Raw genomic sequence first — 24314 nt, 5'->3', positions numbered from 1 at the left:
CAATTACTTCCACTTTGTTTTAATATCACTAACAGCTGACTATGGAATATTTAATAGCAAGGAAATTTCAATTTCAATGATTTGGATGGGTTAGGGCAGGGGTCGGCAACCTGCGGCTCTTTAGTCCGTATAGAGCGGCTCCGCGTGGCTTGGGAAAATAAGTTAAAAGTATTTAACTGAAGTGTATTTTATTTATGTTAGTTCTTTTTTCAACTTGTAGTTCTACATTGGAAGATTATTGTGATATTGAAATATAAAAATAAAATTATTTATTATTTTTTCATCGCTCAAAATAAGCGCCACACTCGCGGAAGCCGGTGTACCCGCTGAAACGCCGTGCATTTATCGAGACTTTCAACCCCAGGTAGGCCAATTATGGATCTTCGGATCCTCAAGGTGAAGTGGAGGAAGTGATGATGGTGTAAGAGAGACGCCTGCATCACTAAAGCAGGAAAACAGGAGGAGATATGACTGAAGAAACAGAAACAATAGCATCACAAGTCAGTGATTCATCTGTATTTTAATAAAATGATTGTTAGAATTACAATTTTAAAAAAAGAAAGTTCTGGAACTAGCCTTAAGGCTCTTGTGCTTTCCTGCTTGGCACATCTCTGCAACATTGTGTGCAAGTCTGGTGGTGGAACATAGCACCAGCACTTTATCCTCTGAAGAACAGTGTTGACAAGTTTACCCAACTGGTCAATATATTAACCGCATCTCTTAGGGTTGTTTTGTAGCATGAGGCATCATGTCTGTACTTACAAACTGAGTATTAGTACAGATGCAGTGACAGCTTGGTTCACATTGTTAGAATGATTCTGTTCATAGAGTTTGAGTAGAACTTCTACGTACGTACAGTGATGTGAAAAACTGTTTCAGATCATTAAACAAATTTAAATATTAGATAATGATAACACAAGTGAACACAAAATGCAGTTTCTAAATCAAAGTGTTTATTACTTATGTCAAGATGCGTGGCAAGAACCGGGACCAAATGCAGGATTTTCCCATCAGAGTCGGTGTGTTTATTTACAGTGAGAAATGTGAACAATCGTGAAACAGAAGGAAAGAAGTGGTTTCCATGAACGTGCTCCTGACTCCCGCTCCATGCTCATGGTCCATGGTTTGACAGGCAAACAGTTCCTAAACTCTGAAGACAAACATAAAAAAGACAGCTTCTGAAGTCGTTCAAAGGGCTAAGCAACTTTGAACGACTTCAGAAGCTGTCAGAGGAATGAGGACCCAAAATGCAGGACTTGATGATGAAGGCAGTGCGTTTATTTACAGTGGTGTAAATCCAAGCAACAATAAATACCTTGTGCGATCCCGACTCCTGTTCCGTGTCTTCTCCTTTAACCCGTGCTCCGTGCCCGTTCCCTGTGTACTGTCCGTGTGCTGCTTCCTGGTCTCCACAATTCCTCCTGGGGAAACACAAAGGCAGCCGTGAGTACAACACCTGACGCCAGACCTTGCACATAAACCGAGACTGACGGGAAGTCAACGATCCAGCGTCGAGGAGCTCTCAGCCACACTGTTTTGAAGCTCCTCTGATGAAGCTAGATCGGCGCCAGGTGTCATAGTACGGCTGTGTGCCGGCAGGAATTGGACCGAAACGCAAACTCACTGGAGACAGGACGGAACTCAAAATGGCAGCTTTTATTGCTGAACACAAAAAACAACAAAATCTAAACTGGGAAGACTCTAACAAAACACACAGGGAGCTACAGGTAGAAACACACAGCATGAGGGTACGACACGACAGGGAGCACAGGAAAACACAGGGCTTAAATACACAGGGGAGTAATTAGGAAATGAGCAACAGGAGGGAGACACAGCTGGGAGAAATTAGGCTAACGAGACAGGAGAAAGGTAAAACTGAACACATTGATATGAGACATGAACTTTCAGAATAAAACAGGAAACTAACAGACAGAACCAGAACGGACACTGAACTTGGCAGGCAGACTCACGAGCAGACACAGTGACACCATGGACAGACAGAGGGAACACAGGCAGGCATGAAACAAGCACACTAACACATAGCAAACCTAAACAAAAGACAAGGCAGAATAAACAAGTATATAGAAGAATATAAAGAAACACAAAACATCGAGTCCTCAGACTCAGGACCATGACACCAGGTATGTGTGGAGATTCCTGGGTGTGACCGGTAGCTGGCAAGGCCACACTCACCAGAGCTGAAAGTGCCTGCCATGACTGCACCCACACACCTGCCAAAACACAAGCATGGACACAGGACAGCAGAAGCACAGAACACATACATATAATATAATAATAATAATAATAATAATAACAACAACAACAAGTCCATACTGCACACGGACCCCGAGTCCCTGGAACTGGGTCCGTGACACACACTGATCCCAGAACAGACCGCATGTACAAATCAAGTTCTCTCTTTAGTTCGTTTTCATCCTCCTAGTCCTCCTCATCTCCTTGTAACCCTGTTTTTATTCCTTGGGATGAAAAAGCAAAAAGGGGCCCGAATCTACTCCTGCAGGAACAATCGGTCATTGTTTGTTTTTTAAACTGCTGAGATATGAAGTGATCCTCGCTTGTTTGTCTCTAGTTAGTCTGCAGTTTTTATGTTAACACAAATGCATGAGTATTTTACTGACTCACTAACTGACACTGGCACTATCGGCGGTTTAGAGGTGGCGTATGTACACAGATTGAGGAGGATCTAAGTATGACGTGGATGACAGAGGAAATCGGGCATGGCCCTCCTGTCAAAGTTCATTCCCACTTTGAGTTTTTGTTTCACAGACGGTTCAGCCTGATGTAAATTCACTGCCAGAAGAAAAATACCCTATAAATCTATTAGCAGCTATGGTTTAGGCAGCAGAGCGTAAACTAACACGTCACTTGGAGATAACTGTAGATTTTTCCTTCATGGTTTCAAATGTATGCTGGCTGATTTGGTTCATTTTTGTTTTTTGTTTTAAACTGAGCAAACCTGGTCTTCTCCTGAGGACTGCTGCAGGTATCAGAATCAGAATACTTTATTGATCCCTGGGGGAAATTATCATGCAAGCATCTTAATTTAATAAAAAACCAACAACAACAAAAAATAATAAAAAATAGAATGAAACTCATTTCAGGAGACAAATAACATGATGTGTCCAGGACCGTCCTCCTCTGCATCCCTGCTCAGGACATGAGCCCTCATGTTTCATGTCTGCTCACCTGGGCTTCCAGTGTCAGATGTCTTACACAAGCTCAGCTCGTAGATCCCAGTCACTCGGTTGCTATAATGAAGCAGAAGTTATGAAGAAGGAAACTTTGTAACAGGGCAGATATCTTTGATTGTGAAACAGAGATGGCCACAGTGCAGCAGCCCAGATTTACCAGTCAGGAGTTTTGGAGTATCCAGTCCCAAAGAGGTTCTTGAGAGAACAGGGTGGGGAAATCTTGGCGTCTTGGGATTAAAAGACCGTGCAGAGGTCTTTGGTGATAATGGCAGGCTGGATGCAATGGTCCAGCTGCAGAGAGGAGATAAAGGGTGTGTGTTAGACACGATGACATCAAGAGACTTAAAAACACGTACAAACAGGTACAACATGGCGGAGCAGCGGCTGACCTCCAGATACGCAGATAAGGTCATGTAGATCTTCTCTCCATAGGGAGTGACGCGGTTGAGCAGGAGGGAGTTGTGCAGGGAGCTGTCCCACACTGCCTCAAAGTCCTGAAAAAGACAGAAAGAGCAAAAGTTAGCTTGACAGCATTATTTTTTATGAAGTCCTACTTGGTGCTAACATTACAGGGTCTCTGTTTACAGCAGTGTGTCATGTTGTTAAAAAAAGTGAGTGACGTGAGCGCAGTTCTGACATATCAGGAAGTGAACACAGTGACTGAAGCGGTGTTCACATTCATCCTTTAATCATGACAAAACGTGAGGAATCACACTGAGGTGAGACCTTGACAACAGACAAATCAGGAGCCACAGAGTGTCAAGTGTCAGCCGACACCAATGATAAGAAAGAAATTCATTTACAGACACGTGAAAAAGCAGTTTAAGGTTCTAGATCTGGATGATTACAACACATCATTATTTATTTAAAGCAACCCAAAATGCACAAATGACTATAACTAAGTACATCCTGTGATTCAGCAGCTGATAGAACCAACTTTAGCAGCAAAAGCTTGAGGTAATCATTTTTTATTAGTGTTTCACAGCAGTGTGGACGGATTTCTGGCCCGTTTGTCTTTACAATGTTTCTTCGGTTCATTGAAGTTTGCAGATATTTATTCATTCACAGCTTTCTTAACGTTCAATTATGTTGAAGTCTCAACTTTGAGCCACTGCAGCACCACTCTGTTGTTGCTTTGCTGCTGCGCTCTGGAATCACTGACCCAACGATGATCTCTTTGACTCTAGAATACTTCATGGCTCACTCAGTGACCTGGACACTTTGCAGCTTCTTTGGCAGCAAAAAAAGCCCAAATAATCATCACCCGAGCAAAACCGTTGGTATGAGGTGTTTTTGCTGATATGCCGTGTTTGGTTTTCACCAATGTTGAAGCTGTGCATTAGGGCTTAGCTTTTCAACTTTGCAAACCTAACCCATGCTGCCATGTTGTATTTAGAGGGAAAATGGTTTCTCCTGGAAGTCTTTCCAAACAGGCCATATTTGTTGAGTCTGTTTCTAATTGCACTGCCATGAACTCCAACATTTAGCATGCCTGTAGAGCCTCAGATGTCTGGGGTGAATTTTCTGGGACGTCCACTCCTGGTAAGATTGGAAACAGTCTTTGATTTTTTTAACTTGCGAATAAATTTTCTTGCTGCAAAATGATCGACTTCAAAGCCTTCCCACATTCATGGGTATCAACAACTGCTTCTCTCCTCCTCAGTATGTTACCACTTACCTGAATACGCCACACCAGCAAACTGACAGTAGTGGTTACACTTACTGATGATCTAGTGCACTTGATTAGCACTTGGCTAATACTGACCCTCTTAAATAATTATGGAAATAGTCTTGGATGTACTTAGTTTTTGAAACATCTGAATTTCAGCTCAGTGTGTGTTAAATAAATAATGACCTGGTATAAAGTGTTATGTGTTGTTCATCTGAGGTTGCATTTACCTCATATTAAGACCTACTAAGGACCTGATTTTTTTTAATTATGTCCTGATACATAAATCCAGAGAGCTCACATAACTGCATATGCTCAGAATAGACAGCACACATGGATACAAATTACTGCCTTGAAGCAGCAATCTTAAGACCATCACTATGAGCTCCATACAAAGTTACACTGTTCCTGTTATTAACAGCAGGGGGCACTATCAGCCACAGACTGAGAGCCAGATATGCTCTGCTGGTGCCTCATTGGCCTCATTGTTACTGAGGAAAGACTCTATAGTGAGAAACAGCTGAGGGGGAAACATTGATCTGGGAACGTCTGAGTGTTACAGAGGATATACATAGCACTGTGGTTCAGTGTCACACAATCACAAACAAATACAGCAAAGTACTAAAAAGGGTGCTGCCTCCAAAGATCGCTTTTACTGGTTTGGAGTTTACATTTACATTTACAGTAATTGATTACACAGCGGTGGAGAGTAGACTTTATCAAAGTAGATGTCTTTCTGAAAGCGCTGTAACTAAGTTTAAGAATATAATCCACCCACTGTTATCATCTTCAATGCCCTGTACCAACATAGAGCAGAGCAGCTATCTGAACGCTACTCCAACAGAGGTCGATTATCTTGTTAATAATTTCACCTCCTCACTACGTACGACTCTGGATACTGTAGCTCCTGTGAAAACTAAGGTCTCAAATCAGAAGTACCTGACTCCGTGGTATAATTCTCAAACACGTACCTTAAAGCAGATGACTCGTAATCTGGAGAGGAAATGGCGTGTCACAAATTTAGAGGATCATCATTTAGCCTGGAGAAATAGTTTGTTGCTTTATAAGAAAGCCCTCCACAAAGCCAGAACATCTTACTATTCATCACTGATTGAAGAAAATAAGAACAACCCCAGGTTTCTCTTCAGCACTGTAGCCAGGCTGACAAAAAGTCAGAGCTCTTTTGAGCCAACAATCCCTTTAACGTTAACTAGTAATGACTTCATGAACTTCTTCACAAATAAAATTTTTATCATTAGAGAAAAAATTACCAGTAATCATCCCACAGATGTAATATTATCTACAGCTACTCTTAGTACCATTGATGTTAAGTTAGACTCTTTTTCTCTAATTGATCTTTCTGAGTTAACTTCAATAATTACTTCCTCCAAACCATCAACGTGTCTTTTAGACCCCATTCCTACAAAACTGCTCAAAGAAGTCCTGCCATTAATTAATTCTTCGATCTTAAATATGATCAACCTATCTCTAATGATCGGCTATGTACCACAGGCCTTCAAGCTGGCTGTAGTTAAACCTTTACTCAAAAAGCCATCTCTAGACCCAGCAGTCTCAGCTAATTATAGGCCAATCTCCAACCTTCCTTTCATATCAAAAATCCTTGAAAGAGTAGTTGTCAAACAGCTAACAGATCATCTGCAGAGGAATGGTTTATTTGAAGAGTTTCAGTCAGGTTTAAGAGCTCATCACAGCACAGAAACAGCTTTAGTGAAGGTTATAAAAGATCTTCTTATGGCCTCTGACAGTGGACTCATCTCTGTGCTTGTCCTGCTAGACCTTAGTGCAGCATTCGATACTGTCGACCATAATATCCTATTAGAGCGATTAGAACATGCTGTAGATATTACAGGTACTGCACTGCAGTGGTTTGTATCATATCTATCTAATAGACTCCAATTTGTGCATGTAAATGGAGAGTCCTCTTCACACACTGAGGTTAATTATGGAGTTCCACAGGGTTCAGTGCTAGGACCAATTCTGTTTACATTATACATGCTTCCCTTAGGCAGTTTCATTAGAAGACATAGCATAGATTTTCACTGCTATGCAGATGACACCCAGCTCTATCTATCTATGAAGCCAGATAATACACACCAATTAGTTAAACTGCAGGAATGTCTTAAAGACATAAAGACCTGGATGGCCGCTAACTTTCTGCTTCTTAATTCAGATAAAACTGAGGTTATTGTACTCGGCCCTGAAAAGCCTAGAAATATGGTAGCTAACCAGATTCTTACTCTGGATGGCATTACCTTGGCCTCCAGTAACACTGTGAGGAACCTTGGAGTCATTTTTGACCAGGACATGTCTTTCAATGCACATATTAAACAAATATGTAAGACTGCTTTCTTCCATTTGCGCAACATCTCTAAAATTAGAAATATCCTGTCTCAGAGTGACGCTGAAAAACTAGTTCATGCATTTATTACTTCCAGGCTGGACTACTGTAATTCATTATTATCAGGATGTCCAAAAAACTCACTGAAAAGCCTTCAGCTAATCCAAAATGCTGCAGCAAGAGTCCTGACAGGGACTAGAAAGAGAGAGCATATTTCTCCTGTTTTGGCTTCCCTTCATTGGCTTCCTGTTAAATCCAGAATTGAATTCAAAATCCTGCTCCTCACATATAAGGTCTTAAATAATCAGGCCCCATCTTATCTTAATGACCTTGTAGTACCATATCACCCTATTAGAGCACTTCGCTCTCGCACTGCAGGCCTACTTGTTGTTCCTAGAGTATTTAAAAGTAGAATGGGAGGGAGAACCTTCAGTTTTCAGGCCCCTCTTCTGTGGAACCAGCTTCCAGTTTGGATTCAGGAGACAGACACTATCTCTACTTTCAAGATTAGGCTTAAAACTTTCCTTTTTGCTAAAGCATATAGTTAGGGCTGGACCAGGTGACCCTGAATCCTCCCTTAGTTATGCTGCAATAGACGTAGGCTGCCGGGGGATTCCCATGATGCATTGAGTTTTTCCTTTCCAGTCACCTTTCTCACTCACTATGTATTAACAGACCTCTCTGCATTGAATCATATCTGTTATTAACCTCTGTCTCTCTTCCACAGCATGTCTTTTATCCTGTCTTCCTTCTCTCACCCCAACCGGTCGCAGCAGATGGCCGCCCCTCCCTGAGCCTGGTTCTGCCGGAGGTTTCTTCCTGTTAAAAGGGAGTTTTTCCTTCCCACTGTTGCCAAAGTGCTTGCTCATAGGGGGTCATATGATTGTTGGGTTTTTCTCTGTATCTATGAAGCGCCTTGAGGCGACTTATGTTGTGATTTGGCGCTATATAAATAAAATGAATTGAATAGGAGGCTCAATAACGACAGGCATGAATGAAGACAGATCAGAACAGCTGTTTTATCACAGCATCCAGTACCAACACAATCATCCACACTCAAGAGCCTGTTGGCTTCAGAGTCAGCAGCTGAACCGAGTGGTGCGTTTTCAGTGTGATCTCACAAAGTCAAATCCCTTTAATGATGTTCTGTCCTGTCTTCCTCTATCAAAAGCACACAAACACTATAAAACATTGTTTCTGTGCTTTGGGGTTTTTGTTTTCTGTAGGCTGCTCACCTACAACCACCTCATGAACATCTTTCCAATGGAGCTCGCTGCCCTTCTCGTGGATGAGGGTCACTCTGATCCTCCGCTGGATCTCCTGCAGCAAACATAACAGGAGCTCAGGATCACAGTGAGCACAGCTAGAGCAACATTACGCTTTAAAAGAAGATATTCAACTGTGTACAAAGGAAGCAGTTACCACTGTGCGAGTAATAAGAAAACAACATGTGCACCAATCCTGTACCTGGTGCAGCAGGTAGGTACCATGACAGGGCAGGCCTCCACTGTGATCCACGATGGCTGGGATGTACCTGTGCATGGAGGGAGGAGGTGACACAACATCCCAACTTATAATATTCTTCGTGGAGATAATTTTTATGGTTCCTTTAAAGCTTGTGCGTGAATATAACACTCCAGGTGGATACTCACTCTCCAGTGGGCTCCAGCTCGCTGATCTCAAACCAGACCAGCAGGTCGTACTTGCTGACACACTGACCCAGGTTGGATTTGGTGATGGTGTTCAACTTGGTGGCTGCAACTGCCACACACACACGCACGCACGCACGCACGCACGCACACACGCACGCACGCACACACACACACACACACACACACACACAAGCTCAATGTTATCAAGCTGGAATTTGTCTGAATTTAAGAGAAGATGAATAAAAGTGAGGAGTATTTACTACATGCTTTGGGTGACTAAAAGGAGGATGGATAGGTGACATGAAAACACTACTGACCCTTTATACTGAGCCAATAGCTCACACACTTCTATTAAATCTGTCTAAAGAGCCAGTAATCACAGAGGATAGATACTGGAAGCAAACTGAAATGTTAGGAGGAACTAAATCACACATTACAACACCAGTGGCAGCACCCTGCTGTCTCACACATCAGGTCCTCATGGTCCTGTTGAAACGGGCTAATCGCTAAAGCTCACAGTTGCATTCCTCTATACTCAATATGATCGAAAAAAACAATTTTAACAAACAATTAAAAAATGAACAAGTAAAAGATCTACTATAGCCAAAAGAAGACCATTTACAGACTATAGCGCTGTGAACAAGTATTTGCCTCCTTTCTGCTTTCGTATCTTATTCCATATTTGTCACACTTACACGTTTCAGATCAATACATTTATAACATTAGACAAGAACGTGTTAGGATGCCTGGGTCGTTGACCCAGGGTTTTGAGTTTATTATATTATTGATCATTTCCAGTCTTTGGTTTCTTTGAGTTCTGTCTTATGGTTTATGTCTCTGTGTTCTCTAGTTGCTCTGTCTCCCCTGTCAGCTGTATCCCCTTGTCAAGTTCGCGTCTCTGTGTTTTGTTTCCTGTTTTACTTTGAAAGTCGGTGTCTCATGTAAATGCGTCTGGTTTTGCTTCCTTTGTCTCGTTAGGCCTGATTTGCCCTAGCTGTGTTTCCTTCCTGTTACCCATTCCCTGATTGCTCCCTCTGTGTATTTAAGCCCTGTGTTTCCCTGTGTTTGTGCTGTGAGCCATCTAGCTGTGTGTTCTGTCTGTGTAAGTGTATTTTGTAGTGATGGCCAAATGAATCTTTCTGAAGCTTGTGTTGAAAAATGGTTCATTACTCAAAGCTTTTCAACACAGTCCTCTCTGGTGACCACAAATATTAAGAGCAGCTTGAATCCACAAAATAAAACCAGTTGCTTCATAATGATTGCCCACTTGACAGAGTGGAGTTCTGTCTGATATTGGGCCGCGGTGTTGCTTTAAACGTGTATTTTTGGGTGGTTAAAAAAATGTGGTTTATTTGTTTAATAAATAATTTTGACCAGTAAACTCTCCTTGTTTAAACATGCACCATTGTGTGGTCTTTCTTTGCTTGTGACTTCTTGATGTTGGTAAATAAAATAATTGAAAAATACCACATTACATATAATATACATATGATAATGTACAACACATTATGGAGTATGCTTCCGCTGTGAGGTCCTGTCTCCATGCACTTATGCAATTAACCGCTAGACGGGTATATTTATAAATAATATTATATTAGGGAAATTTCCCCAGACATATTTTTGACCTGGGGGAAGAATTGATTGTGAGATGGAAAAGGAAAATGCTTATGAACTTGCAAATTAAAAACATGATACATTTAAAGTAGCCCTTTTTCATTTTTATTTAAGAAGAGAATTTGTTTCACTCTGCGATGGCCGAACCTGTTCCTTTTCATGGAGATAATTTCTCCTGCCTTAAGGGAAACCCCTTCACATGGCACAGAGGAGGCTGGAGTGCAGAGAAACTGGTAGAGATGCAGTTATACAGTCTACCTGGGCCCCACAAACTATCAGATAAAGAGAATAAATAAATCCAATTGCTGCACATTTGGCAGACTAACATTTTCAGATTAATTAAACAATAAAATATATATTTTTACAATATTACATGTAAAGAGTCAAGTGGAAGTTTTTCTAAAGTTATTTAATGATATTTATATTATGGAAGCAGATTTTTGACATTTCACCTTTTTCCCGTTTTCAGATATAATAAACAGGCACAAAACAAAAGCAAACGGCCAGAACACAAAGCTGGAAAACCCACCCGATTGACAAAAATCAACTCAAAATTCTCCCACACAACAGAACCCCCTCTATTCCTCGCTGGCTCCAAATCTCTCAGTAGAAATATCAGTGGTTTGCTATCTGTCACCATCAAAACGCTCCACAAATCCCACGAATGATTCATTTCCTTATAAACCATTGAATCAGACACCGAAGCAGTTAGGTTCTAAATGAAGCTTCGGACGTCACTGATCACGTGACTCTGGCCAAACGAATCAAGCTTCGACACAGTGCTTCTGAAGCAGTGTGTTGATTTTTTTGACGCACACCGGAGCTTCAGCTTCAAGCGGGCCATCACTAGTATTTTGTATTCCTAGTTTTGTTGCCTTTGGGTCCTTTTCCTGCCTGCACACAGCCGTTCACATAACAGAATGTCTAATATTAAACGGCAGTTTTCAAGGGCAAAACGCTATCCAAACATACTTGGTCCTATATGAAAAAGTAATTGCAGCGAAAACCTGATACCTTGTGTGTCACCTCTGACACCAAGAACTGCAGCAAGCGTTTGGTGCTAGAGGTCACATTTTGAGTTTGTGAAGATATTTAAGGTAGACACACGTAATTAGCGACAAGATGAGTAAGGATGAAGTTATTGGACTGTATCAAGTTTAATAACTTCATGCATACCAGTGACATCGCGTCGCCAACGAACACCCCAGTGGCTTCAAGCCTAGGCTTAGCCTCTACAGGAGAGGTTTCAGCCATGAAAAGTGTGTCCATCACAAGCCCACCACCATAATCTCAGGCCTTGAAGCAACAATCATGAAAACTAATCTTAACTGAGAGTGTTGGATGTCCTCATTGTTGCAGAGCACATGGACAGCATACTCACCTGGTTCTGTGGGCCAGCAGCACATGTCACACCATCCATCACCCTTGTCATCACATTCAATCTTGGTCTGAGAGACATCTGAAGAGAAACAGAGCAACTTCAGAGAAGAAACTGAAGCTAATCAGTACATGCTTTCAGGACCCCCCTTGTACCAACATTGTGTCCAACAGCCTCCACCACAAAGTTAGCAGATTTACCAACAACGCCTCCTTCCAATCCAATTCACTTTAATCATGCATTAACAATTCGTTGGCTGCTTTTAAAATACAAAAAAAAACATAGCTCAGAGTATAAATCCCTTTGAGGCAATAATAATTTTAGGTTACTTTACAAAAGTAAAAAGAAAAAAAAGAAATGGTACATTTTAAAATCCTTTGTTTATGGACAGAATTCTTCCTGTTGGACACAAGAAGCAGACTCCAAAAAAACTGAGACTCTACAGAAGTCTGATTAGGCTGCTGTTCATGCAACTGGCTCACTGTGGTGTGACAATAGTGCGTTTTCTGTAAACAGTTTGCAACAAAAAACTGAATGTCCTTCACGTGATCCAAAGTGGGGCCTTCAAACAGTCCAGCACCTGGAACTGTTCGTGTAGTGAGAGTCGCGATTCGTTCAATCATTTTTTGAATGCTTCTGTGGTGATCTGATTTCTATCATTGTTTTGTTTTTTTGCTACGACGTCTTAAAACTTTTCTCTATCGTGAAGTACTGAGAACGTTTATATTATAACTTTGGTTATACACAAGTCATTTTATAGGTTTGCGTCTTTTTTTTCTTTTCTTTTTTTTTTTTACCCAATCAGTCGATTTATGGGTGTAACTATAGTTTTGATTAATGGAGTCTGGTGCGGAGCTGCCGTATATGAAGGTTTTGTGCTCTTCTTCCCGGCAGTCCCCTTAATGCACGCTGGGATGGGCCGCAGTGGTTCTTGTTCTTTTTTGCGGCCTTTTTCTTTTTGGGGGGTGGGGTTCAGTGTTCTTGGTGTTAATTTTGTTTTAACCTTTTTTATGCCAGTCCTTTGTATTATTTTTCACCAGTCCATATGTCATACCACCTCTCATTTAGATGCGGGGTAACAATGCTACTGGTTTAGGAACATGTCCTTTGACGTTTACATCCTGGAATTGCAAGGGCTTAGGCAGAGCTTTGAAACGTGGGAAGGTTATGTCACATTTGAAGCATTTATCTTCTGATATCGTTTTTCTTCAGGAAACTCATATTCACTCCAATGAACAGAGACGTTTAAGAGCAAATTGGGTGTCGCAGGTTTACCAGTCCACTTTCACATCTAAGGCCAGAGGTGTTGCTATACTCATATGGAAAACCACTCCATTTATATTTGGATCCGTCGTTACTGATCCGGGTGGGAGATTTGTTTTGGTCTCTGGGTCCATTAACTCTTTCCCACTGGTCTTGCTAAATATCTATGCCCCTAATTTTGACTGTCCTGACTTCTTTTCCAAAATATTTTATCTAATTTCTGAATATAATATGTCTAGTATAATAATTGGTGGCGATTTTAACTGCTATTTTGATCCTGTTTTGGATAGATCGTCTACAAAAATAGCCCCTACTACTAGATCCACGGCAGTTTTGAACAATCTGGTAAAATCACACAACATGGTAGACGTTTGGAGGCTTCAGCATCCAAATGACAGGCAATATTCCTTTTTTTCATCTGTATGTCATAGCTTTACCAGAATAGATTACTTTGTTACAGATTCTAGACTACTACCCAGTATTGTCAGCTCTGCTAATCATCAAATCTTGATTTCTGACCATGCCCCACTTACCATGAAAATAGATTTTAATTTACAGCCTCGAATTTTTAATTGGAAATTCAATTCTACCCTTCTGTCAGACAAAACTTTCTCCACTTATGTTTCCACTGAGATTTCAGATTTCTTAAAACATAACGACAATGGTGAGGTCTCTGATTCCACTCTTTGGGAATCTTTTAAGGCAGCATTGCGTGGCAAGATCATTTGCTTTCAAACATTTTCGAAAAGAACTACATTAAATCGTCTGTCCCATATTGAGTCTGAATTGTCAACATTAGAGGAGGCACTTCGCCAATCTGATACTGAGGACATATCTAATGCTATTCTGAAACTAAAACTCGAATACAATCATATTTTGGGAACCCAAGTCGGTAGCGATATTATTAAATTGAAACAAAGACACTTTGAGTTGGGAGATAAACCCCATAAATTATTTGCCAGACAATTAAAAGATGTGCAAGCCCATCGCACCATACACATAATTGCCTCCTCTACCGGTGAATTAATTACTGATCCTAAGCTGATTAATGACAGATTTGTTGAGTTTTTCAGCACACTGTATTCTTCTAAATCGAACGCCACTCACTCTGAGCTTTTTAGCTTTCTTAACTCTCTGAGTATTCCAACCCTTACAGAATCTGCCACCCAAGTGCTTGATGCTGATTTCAGCATCACAGAAGTCAAAGCTGCTATCCTTTCTTTCCCTAGTGGTAAAGTCTGCGGACCGGATGAGTTCAACATAGAGCTGGGCGATAGAATGATAACGATATGTATCGCGATATAACTTTTTCTCGATAGAAAAATTAAACTATCGCGATAGACTTCGCCGCTCTTGTCCTCTTAAAAAAAAAAAAAAAGGAACAGCCAATCCAAATTACGTAGCGCAGAGCCGCACCAATCACAGCCCCAGCGTCACGTCACGTGACTTGTTACGTACAGCACAAGTGCCAAGCCGCACATGTGTATTTGTTTGGGAAGCAGCCAGCCACCGGGTAATGGAGGAAATGAGTGTGCCGACTAGAAAAATCAACAGAGCGTGACCAAAGGTTACCGAAGAGAAAACAGATGATGGTTCCAATGCTGGAGAGATTGTCGAACGGAAGAGCCATAGAAGTTCTGTAGTGTGAAGGTATTTCGGCTATTTCAAGTCTGACAAAAAACAGAGTAGCGTGCACTGTAAATTGTGCCGAAAGCAAGTCTGGAAATACAATAAACTGGTGCATGCGCTACGTCCACACGTACCCGGGTATTTTTGAAAACGCAGATTTTTCTATGCGTTTGCACCTTTCGTCCACACGTAAACGCCGTTTTTGGTCACTGAAAACGAAGATTTTTGAAAACTCCGTTTTTGCATTTACGTGTGGACCAGAAAAACTGAGAAAACGCAGCGTCAAAGGTGTGCGCATTTTTTGACGTCACACTGTGTGCCACGTTATTGTTTCAGTGAAATGAATTTCTACAATACTGTTACTGTTAATTCTACTCTCTGCAGTGTTTAAATGCTTACATATACACACAGTTACTGTCCCTCCACACATACGACTCTGTTCTGCTTCGATGCCCCAGCTTTGTTTACTTTTTCCCACTTCTAGGCTTCTAGACTTCTGATTGGCCAACATTTCTGCACGGTTAGGAATCTAGCGCCACCTGCTGCTTTTGCATGTTCATCGCAGCGTTTTCCTTCATTTCTCCCTTTATGTGTGGACGGAATTATTTTTTAAAACGAAAACGGAAAATCTCCGTTTTCAAAAATACCCGTGTACGTGTGGACGTAGCCTCCGTCTCTGACTGGAAGCACTAATTCGTCATTCGGCTTTTGTCAGACTAAAGTAACTGTTAAAACTGTTTGAAAAGCTAAGCTATACAACAAGGAGAGATTGAGAATTTCCTTTTAGTTCTCAGTTTATTTGATATTGACAAAAGTTAGTCAATTTTGTCTGTTCTTCTGTAAAACAAACTAAGATTTATTTTTAGAATTAATATTTTGTTTCTAAGTGAAATTGACAATTTAGTCTGTTTTGTTTGTTCTATTTTGAAACTTAAACGCTTTAGCGGCTGCCTTTTGTGTAGTTTGCAATATTTGCCTTTATCTATCTGAAAAAGTCTCATGTTCCTTAAGTACATCTACCCTGTTGAACTTATTATGGGAAATAAATATTTAAATAAAACAAGCTGCTGATTATTTCACATTTTACTTGTGAGCAATGGCACATTTAAATCTTACAAATATAGTTATTTGGCTTATATCGTGATAGATATCGTTATCGCCTGAAATGAAAAAAACATATCGTGATATGAAAAAATCTTATATTGCCCAGCTCTAGTTCAACATAGAATTTTATAAAGCCCATATTGATATAATCGCTCCACTTTTACTCAGAATGGTGAACTGCTCTATTGCACGGGGCTCTTTCCCTGATACCATATATGATGCCCACGTTTGTCTTCTCCCTAAGAAGGACAGAGACCCCACCAATGTGACTTCATATCGCCCACTTAGTTTATTAAACTATGATCAAAAAATCATTCCAAAATTCTTGTCTTCACGCCTTAATAAATTTTTGGGCACTTTAATTCAACACGATCAAACTGGTTTTATTCCAGACAGATTTGCTTTCTCTAATACCCGTTGTCTATTGAATGTACTGTATGGAACAAATCCTCCAAATTCAGCTGTTATTTCATTAGATTCCCAACAAGCTTTCGATCAAATTGAGTGGAAATACCTGTTTGCTACACTTGAGAAATTTGGCTTTGGTAGTAATTTTACAACTTTGGTACGTATGCTTTATGCACGGCCAAGATCATCGATACAAATTTTGATAGATCACATCCGTTTCTACTTCACTGGGGGACTAGGCAGGGTTGCTGTTTATCTCCACTGCTCTTTGCTCTAGCTATGGAGCCTCTGGCCATTGCAGTTAGAAGCAGCTCTGATATTGTAGGTATTAGTATTCTCTTTTTAGAGAACCGGCTCTTTCGGCTCCGAACCGGCTCTTCAGGTTGTTTTGTTGCTTTAATTTATTTATTATTAACAATAATATAAAATTATGCACAAAAGGAATTACTAATGTAAAAAAAAAAGTGGTTTTATTTATATATGTTTATATATAAATATATGCGGTGGCTCTTAGAGACAAAACACGTACGAACTCCAAAACACATTTCTAGCATGAACTGAACTTCCAAAACAGCATCCTGGAGCACTTCTGTTGTGTTTTGAGTTTTTATGTGCTTCTGAGTTTGTACGTGCTTCGGAGTTTGTACGTGTTTTGGAGTTTTTACATGTTTTTACGTGTTTTTTATGTGTTTTGGAGTTTGTACGTGCTTCAGGGTTTGTACGTGATTTGAAGTTTGTACGTGCTTTGTCTCTAGGGGCCACCATTAGTGATGGGTCAGTTGCGAACGAACGACGCGAGCCGGCTCCTTATCGCGAGCCGATTTTTTTTTTGTTTTGTTTTTTTCTTTCTCTCACCCTCTCTCTCGCACTTTTTTCCCGCTTCACTCAGCATGTGAGCCTTGCTTTGCGCTGGGCAGAGGGGGGAGGGGCGGTAGTTAAAATCAGTAGCACAGGAACAGAGCGGGAGGGAGAGAGAGAGAAAGAGCCAGGGACACCAACGTCACATTAGAAAGGTATCCGGTTGTTCAGTCTGATGTCACTAGCCGTGTCTGGACCTAAACTCCGCTGCAGGTCCATATATCAAACGATCACTATGGCATTACTGAGAGTTGAAAAACTGTCTAAAGTCTTTCATCTTTAATAAAATGATCAGCGTTCTGCTCTACCAGGTGTAACAATTGAGTTTAACATCCAGGCATCCATGAAAACGGAATTTATGACATTTAACGGAGTTAGAAGTTAGCAGGGAGTTAGCTCGCTAGCTTCTATCTAAATACAATATTGCATGTCCTAACTGCGGGGTTTTGGAAACAAATTAAAACATACAGCTCTGTTATCACTTCCAACATAAATGAAGACAGTAAACTAAACAGCAGTGACGTTTGTGGAGTTAGCTCGCTAGCTTCTATCTAAATACAATATTGCATGTCCTAACTGCGGGGTTTTGGAAACAAATTAAAACATACAGCTCTGTTATCACTTCCAACATAAATGAAGACAGTAAACTAAACAGCAGTGACGTTTGTAGAGTTACTGAAGTTGGGCTAGCTGGTATATAATGATGTGCTACGTGACCACTAGCGACACAGCTGTGTTAGCATAATATAAACAAGCTAAAGAAGTCCAGACGCTTTTCTTTGCAAGCTCCTTTGACTACGATGACCTGGATGACTGAGAACCTTCACAGACATAAACAAGCTAACTTTTTTTCCTCTCGATAAAAGTTAACATGAGTGTTCTCGGTGGTCAGGAACAAATGTAATCGCATGGCAGGATGCTGTAAAAGGACCAAACTTCAGCCAGGAGAACAACTGAGATAATCCATCCACAACATGAGCTTAGTCATTCATATACTGCTGCATGGGCTGGGCTGTAGTTACATCCTAAGGTTTTAAAAACTGAGCTTAAATAAATGATTAGCAGTAATAAAAGCCGAGGGAGGTCAACAGTGATCACTGACTGTTTTAGGAGCTTTTTGAGATTAAATAGAAGAAAATACATAACATTAAACATGTTAACAACACAAAAGCCATATTAAACGCAGACTACTTTAGGCCCAGAAGTAGGATTCGTCACGTCATCACTTAACAATCGGATAGTAATCATCCACAACTATTTTCAGTTGCAGATGATAAAGGATTCAGAAAGTTTATTCATGCAGGTCTATATGACAGAGAATGTGCATGTTCTTTTTGTTTTCACATTATAATTTATATTTATTTATATATATATATATATTTATATTTGTGGTTTGCAGTGTTTTGTGTTGTTTCACTTTAAATTTGTAAAAGGAAAAAGCTGAAAATTTAAATAGTTAAAAGTTGAAATGTGAATAGTTGATTTATGTATTTTATGATTTATTTATTACGTTTCATGTGGAGTGAATAAATAAAAGTATATTTACGGTGGCTAGTGATGGGATTTCCGGCCCACAGGTTGTCATCAACTTTCAGCCCCGATAAGGCGGCCCATCACGATCATCAGTCCGGATTTACAGAAGAAGCTGACATCCAGCACAAGTTATCGAGAACAATGGCCAACAACATAATGCACATATATTTGATTTTTAATTGCCATTAAAAGTCTTTGAAAGTTATGACACGCTAATGTGGGTTCTTCTGTAGATCATGTTAATCATGTTAATAAAAACAGAATCAGTGAAGTTTGTATGAAACACAACATTTGTGCTACTGCCAAAACCTTCTGTCCATGACTGTGTATCATGATACTTTTCTAGCTTTTTAAGTGAAGGGCTGCTGCCAACATATTGCTTGAAGGTTCTGTGCAGTTTATATAGAGCAGGACAGACATTTGTGTTTTCAAATGAAAGGAAAAAAAATCAAACAGGTGAGGCGTTGCAATAAAATAAATGTTAAATAAATGATTTTTTTAGTGCTGCTACCTGCCTCTTCATAGACACTTATCCTAAATACCAAGATGTCTTTTTGTGAAAAGAACTCAAAAATAAAAATAAAACGTATTATGATGAGGTAAACAAAAGTATATAGTTCATTATATGTACACTTGTTTACTGCCTTATCATATGGTAGAGTTTACAGGCTGAAATGTTAGACTTTTAAAGCAAGTAGTCACATGTATTCAAGCATATTGGTTTCAGAATCTGTGCAATTCTTTTGAACCTATTTTAATGGAAACATGTCAAATAACAGCAAAAATCTGACTTGTGTGTAAAAATAATAATATGTTGGCTTTAGATCATATATTTGTAATCTCCCTGTGAGTTTAAGGCAAGCATGGCCAATCATTATGAACTGCTTTGGCTTTAAAGCATCAGTGTACACAATTCAGTAATTCCTTAAAATCTCCAGAAAACAAATCTAAACCAAAAAATCTGAAAGAGACTTTTGTTTATTTATTCATTTATTTATTTTGCTTTCTGATGTAGATGTCTTCGTTTTTATTTCAAAAAAATAATTCTCTAGCGGTGGTCCTCGGCCCAGCTGTGGTTAAAGGTTTGGCTCTTGCCGTTTTCGCAGTTGGTTCTGGCCCTCTTATTTGATGTCGCAAAGATGTTTTCATCTGGCTTCCTCTTAATTGGCAAGATGGAATTTTGTGTCCTGTAGCTAGTGGTTGCGCAGGATGGAGCCATAGAATCGTGGCATTTCTGCTGGTCATGATCTGACCTTTCATGTTGGTACAGTGTTTCTCTGCGCACATCTTTCCAATTAGTCTTTTTTCTTTTAAGACCTGGGTCACTCGTATCCTTTTCATTTTCCTGCAGATGCTTTCTTTTACACTGTGCTTTCTTTGGAATTGTCTCAGAATTTTCACTCTGACTGGAACAGTTTCCTGCTGTTTTATGTATTAGCACCTGACTAAATTGTGGCTGTTCCTCTGAGTTGAATGGGGAGAACCATTTTGGCTGTGGGGGATCACTAGTGTTTTTCTCTCTGCTGCAGAGGGAGGGAAGTTCCTTTGAGCAGATTGTCTGGTGTCAGAGGTGGGCTTGTGTGCAGACTCTGTCCTGCTGGTATGGAGACTCTGTCCTGGCGTCTCTTTCTTCTTTGTCCTTAAGTAGTTGATGTGCTCATAGCAGGACTCAACATAGGAGCTACTCTGGCGTATCCATGCAAGGTGGCTCAGTTTTGAAAAGGCATGCTCAAGGACCTGATTGGGTGTCATTCTATTTTGGGGATTGAGGTGAAGCAAGTGCTTTACCATTTCTACAAACATCAGGATATCACACCTTTTTGCAGTTGCATCTGCATAATCCTCATCTTCAATGATCTCGGTATATAAGAGTTCATCCAGAGACTTCAATTTTTTAACTCTTTTGTCAACAAACTCAATCCCAAACTCCTGGAAATATTGTTCAGTTGTCTTGAGTTTCCAGTGGTAGATGTTGTCGGAATTGAACTCCCTGCAGAAATACTTTGCAGTCTTTTGCCCATAGTTTAACATTTCCTCTGGGAGTTCTCCTTGAGTCTCCGTTATGTATTTTAGTATGGCATATTCACTGTATCCCGGGTACAGCAAGTAACCAGTGTATAGAGACACTGCCATGCAGCGCTTCAATGAGTCATCTGTTTGCACATGCAGGAACATAAGAATGATGATGCAGCCTTGACATGAGGTTTGACAGGTTGCCTGAAACAGTGAACACCTCAGACACGCAGCCTGCCGTGGACAGCAGAGAGATGATCACAAGAACGGGATCACAATCAGCGACATGCTTTTTGTTTTTAACCCGACCTGTTGACATTGAGGCATCTTGAATGATGAACACTTTATGAGGAAGTGATGTGGTGCATGAGCACAGCTGAGCCTGGTACGATGAACCTGGAGGTAATGTAGGGAGAACAGGGTGGAGAAAAGAGGCGTCCTAGAGACGCCACAGAATCCTTCTATACTTTAAAAGTAAAACATGAATACACAGCTCTAATTACAAACCTCTTGCCTCCCTTTCTTTTCTATTGCTAACTTTCTTTCTCTTATGTCACCAGGAGATATATAAGCGCTGCATTAAGCTGTCACATAGTCCAGTCAACAAATACTCTTCCACCTCAGCGAAACCATCCACATCAGGTCGAGATAGACTCACAGCTAGGCCAGTTACTCACACAAATTGGCATCATCGACCCACAAATTTGATGCTTCAGTGCATTTTGGACATCTCTGCAAAGCAATCGAGGTACACACAACATGATGGGAAGGTGTCCGGTCCTCATCAGGACTTAAAATTAGGTAAATAAAACTTCAGATCAAGAATGACACATGACATATTACACCATGTCATTATTTACTTAGTGCTTCTATAGAGTATCAGAGGGTAAGTAACAGCCAGGTGCTGCTAATCAAATCAAACTGATTATCAGTAAGAGTGAGCTCTATAAAAGCAAAGTCTTTGCTTGTCTGGAGCATTCAGGTGTGCGCCGGAGATATCAGACACAACTATCGCTGCCTCTCTACCTCGAAAGTGTTATAAAGTAATTTCCAAACAATTTGACATCCAGATCTACAGGGACAACATTTAAGACCGCTGCCTGTCTTCCCAGAGGTGGATGTCCTGAGAAATTCCCAAGATCAGGCGATACGATGCTCAGAGAAACGACGAAAAACCATATACACTACAGGCCTCGGTTAGTGTTTTAAAAGTTAAACTTCATGGGGGCGCTCGTGTACACTGATGGAGTAGGACGCACTCTTCTCAGCTCCGCACTTTTCTTCTTATTTTCCAACAATTTAACGCGACACCCTGCATCTTTACTTAACTGGTCAACAGCACTACTGCCTTGCATCGACTACGATAAATACTGGACGACATGCCGCCTAAAAAAGACGCAACACACTGCCAGAAAGCAGTAGCTGAAAATTCTGCGAGCACCGACGCCATATTAGCAGCTATCGCTAGCCTAAAAACTTCTATGGAGACCCGCCTTGACACAATTGAGTCTATTCTGTCTAAGCTCCAGGCAGATATCCGGTCATCCGAACAACGTCTAGATGTTATCGATGAGTCGCTTACTACATTGGACTGCCGTGTTTGTATGCTGGAAGCTACATGCAAGAAACTAATGGCGGCCACCGATAACCTGCGTGGCAAGCTAGGCCAGATGGAGGCGCGCTCGCGTCGGGCCAACATTAGGATTGTTGGAGTGAAGGAAGGTGCTGAGGGCGGTAAGGGCGGACTTTGTTTCATCCCTGCTGCTGGATGTGTTGGGGAAAGACAACTTTATTAAGCCGATAAAAGTGGAGAGGGCACACCGCACCCTTAGACCAAAACCAACGGCTGGCCAGCGACCGAGGGCTATCATAGCCAAGTTGCATCATGACAAAGACGTGTGGCATGTCCTGCGTCTGGCACGCCAACGTGCACCGTTGAGCTGCGATGGAGAGAATCTGTCCATCTTCCCCAACTAGGTCCTTGCGCAGCGGATGGCCTTCAATACGGTCAGGAAAAAGCTTAGCGCCTCCGGAGCGACGTGCAGTCTGCACTACCCGGCCCAGCTTCGGGTAGTTCACAACAGCATCACTAACACGTTCAAGTCTCCTACTGAAGCTGAACGTTTTGCGGACTCACTGTAATTGTGACCTGGTAATATATTTGTTCATGTTGTTGATGCGGCTGTATTTTTGAACATTCTCACTCTTCTCGCTGAGCTTCTCTAAGTTACAGTAGCTTGTGTTAGCATATGTATGTCACACAGTGGAACTTTGTATTTATCTTGCATGTTGGTCTTCCAGGGATGAAAAGTGTGTCCATCACAAGCCTACCACCATGATCTCAGACCGTTCTGGCCCCTGTTTGTTATTTTACAGGGCCCTGACGCGAGAGCAGCCGTGGTGGCATCGCATGACGGACTCCGATGCAGAACGCGAGCTGGGCTGGGATGCGATGGACCCAGTGAAGGGACAAGAGGAGGATTGGAGGCTTCTCCTCGTCTGCCGGGGACGAGGCTGGCGTTGACTCCGCTCTAAAAAAGGAATTCCTGGCCTGCTGGTGGACCCATAATAAACATGTGGCATAATTAGACCAGGGGATTTTAGTAAACATAGAAAATTGTATTTTTACTAGTTTTAGAATCGGGTTTGTTTATTCCTGGGGGATTTTAGTTATTGATAACATTTTATTGTGTACGTTTTTTAAGGGTGTTTTTATTTGTGCTCCCTGGCCTGGAAATAAACGGTTTCCGATCAGACCTGCTTCATCTTTGTGCCCTTGGTATCTGACTCGCTTGCTCCCCCATGCATTTTAAAAGAATCCTTCTCTTCAGCATGACATTCTGGCACAGCTTTAGTGTCTGCGTTACATGTACACAAAGACAGAAACGTTCAATGATAAAAACACACAGTAGAATAAAATTGTAAGAAGTCATCAGTTGATGCAGTTTAAGGACACTTGTTCTTCTGTGCAGTCTCACCTGGAGCTCACGTTTCTAGTTCATGACATCATGACCAAAGATTCTTCGTTTAATAGTTTAAAGATGTCCGTGAATGCACTGCTAACTGCTCTTCACCCTTATAAAAATCAACATGCATTTAGAATAAGAAACACTTTTACAAAACCAAAAGCTTCACTGTACTTAGTAATTTATGTCTAAAAAACAGGTTCAGTTTGTAACTGAGAGAGTGGCTCGGTGGTGCTGAATTATATTTCCAATAGAAACACAATTTCATATGTTGTAGTAACAACACACTGCCACAAGATGGCAGCCTAGGCCTACTTTACCATGCTGTTCCAGTAAAAAAGAAAAAGTGACAGAGCCCTGAAAGAGTGACAGTGACACTTTTTATGAACTCATCTGTAATGTGTCACCTTTTCTGTAGAATGAAGAAGTGCTTCCCTTCTTTCAAAGTAAATACAGGCTTACAAAGATCCTCTAAACATGTTTCTGAAATAATCCTAAACACAATCATTAAACCAAAAATGCAAGAAACAATTTATTTAATCACTCTTCTTAACTTAATTCCTTAACTTAGTAAAAAAAAAATAAACAAAAACTTTTCTGCTGTCTCACCTCTGTCAGTTTTCATGCTTTTGCAAGAACAGGTTGAGGCGCAGGTG

General features: G+C 40.8%; 1 protein-coding gene across 1 annotated transcript; it reads right to left on the bottom strand.

Moving 5' to 3' along the window:
- Nucleotides 1–971: 971 nt before the first annotated feature.
- LOC146571458 (kinesin-like protein KIF1B) lies at nucleotides 972–24305 on the bottom strand. Its single transcript, XM_085280671.1, has 9 exons — nucleotides 24268–24305; nucleotides 11888–11965; nucleotides 8893–9001; nucleotides 8708–8774; nucleotides 8476–8560; nucleotides 3602–3706; nucleotides 3370–3503; nucleotides 1316–3269; nucleotides 972–1150 (listed from the first exon to the last, which is right to left on the bottom strand). The coding sequence occupies exons 1-6, from the start codon at nucleotides 24281–24283 to the stop codon at nucleotides 3699–3701; spliced, it is 363 nt and encodes a 120-aa protein (XP_085136797.1). The 5' UTR covers nucleotides 24284–24305; the 3' UTR covers nucleotides 972–1150; nucleotides 1316–3269; nucleotides 3370–3503; nucleotides 3602–3698.
- Nucleotides 24306–24314: the final 9 nt, after the last annotated feature.

The sequence above is a fragment of the Mchenga conophoros genome, linkage group LG7 (genome assembly GCF_057382185.1).
Source record: "Mchenga conophoros isolate Kocher_MC1m ecotype Shallow Benthic linkage group LG7, M_conophoros_male_GT1.1, whole genome shotgun sequence".
Classification (NCBI taxonomy): Eukaryota; Metazoa; Chordata; class Actinopteri; order Cichliformes; family Cichlidae; genus Mchenga; species Mchenga conophoros.
The sequence above is the reverse complement of the archived record's forward strand: the minus strand, read 5'-3'. Positions and strand labels throughout refer to the sequence as shown.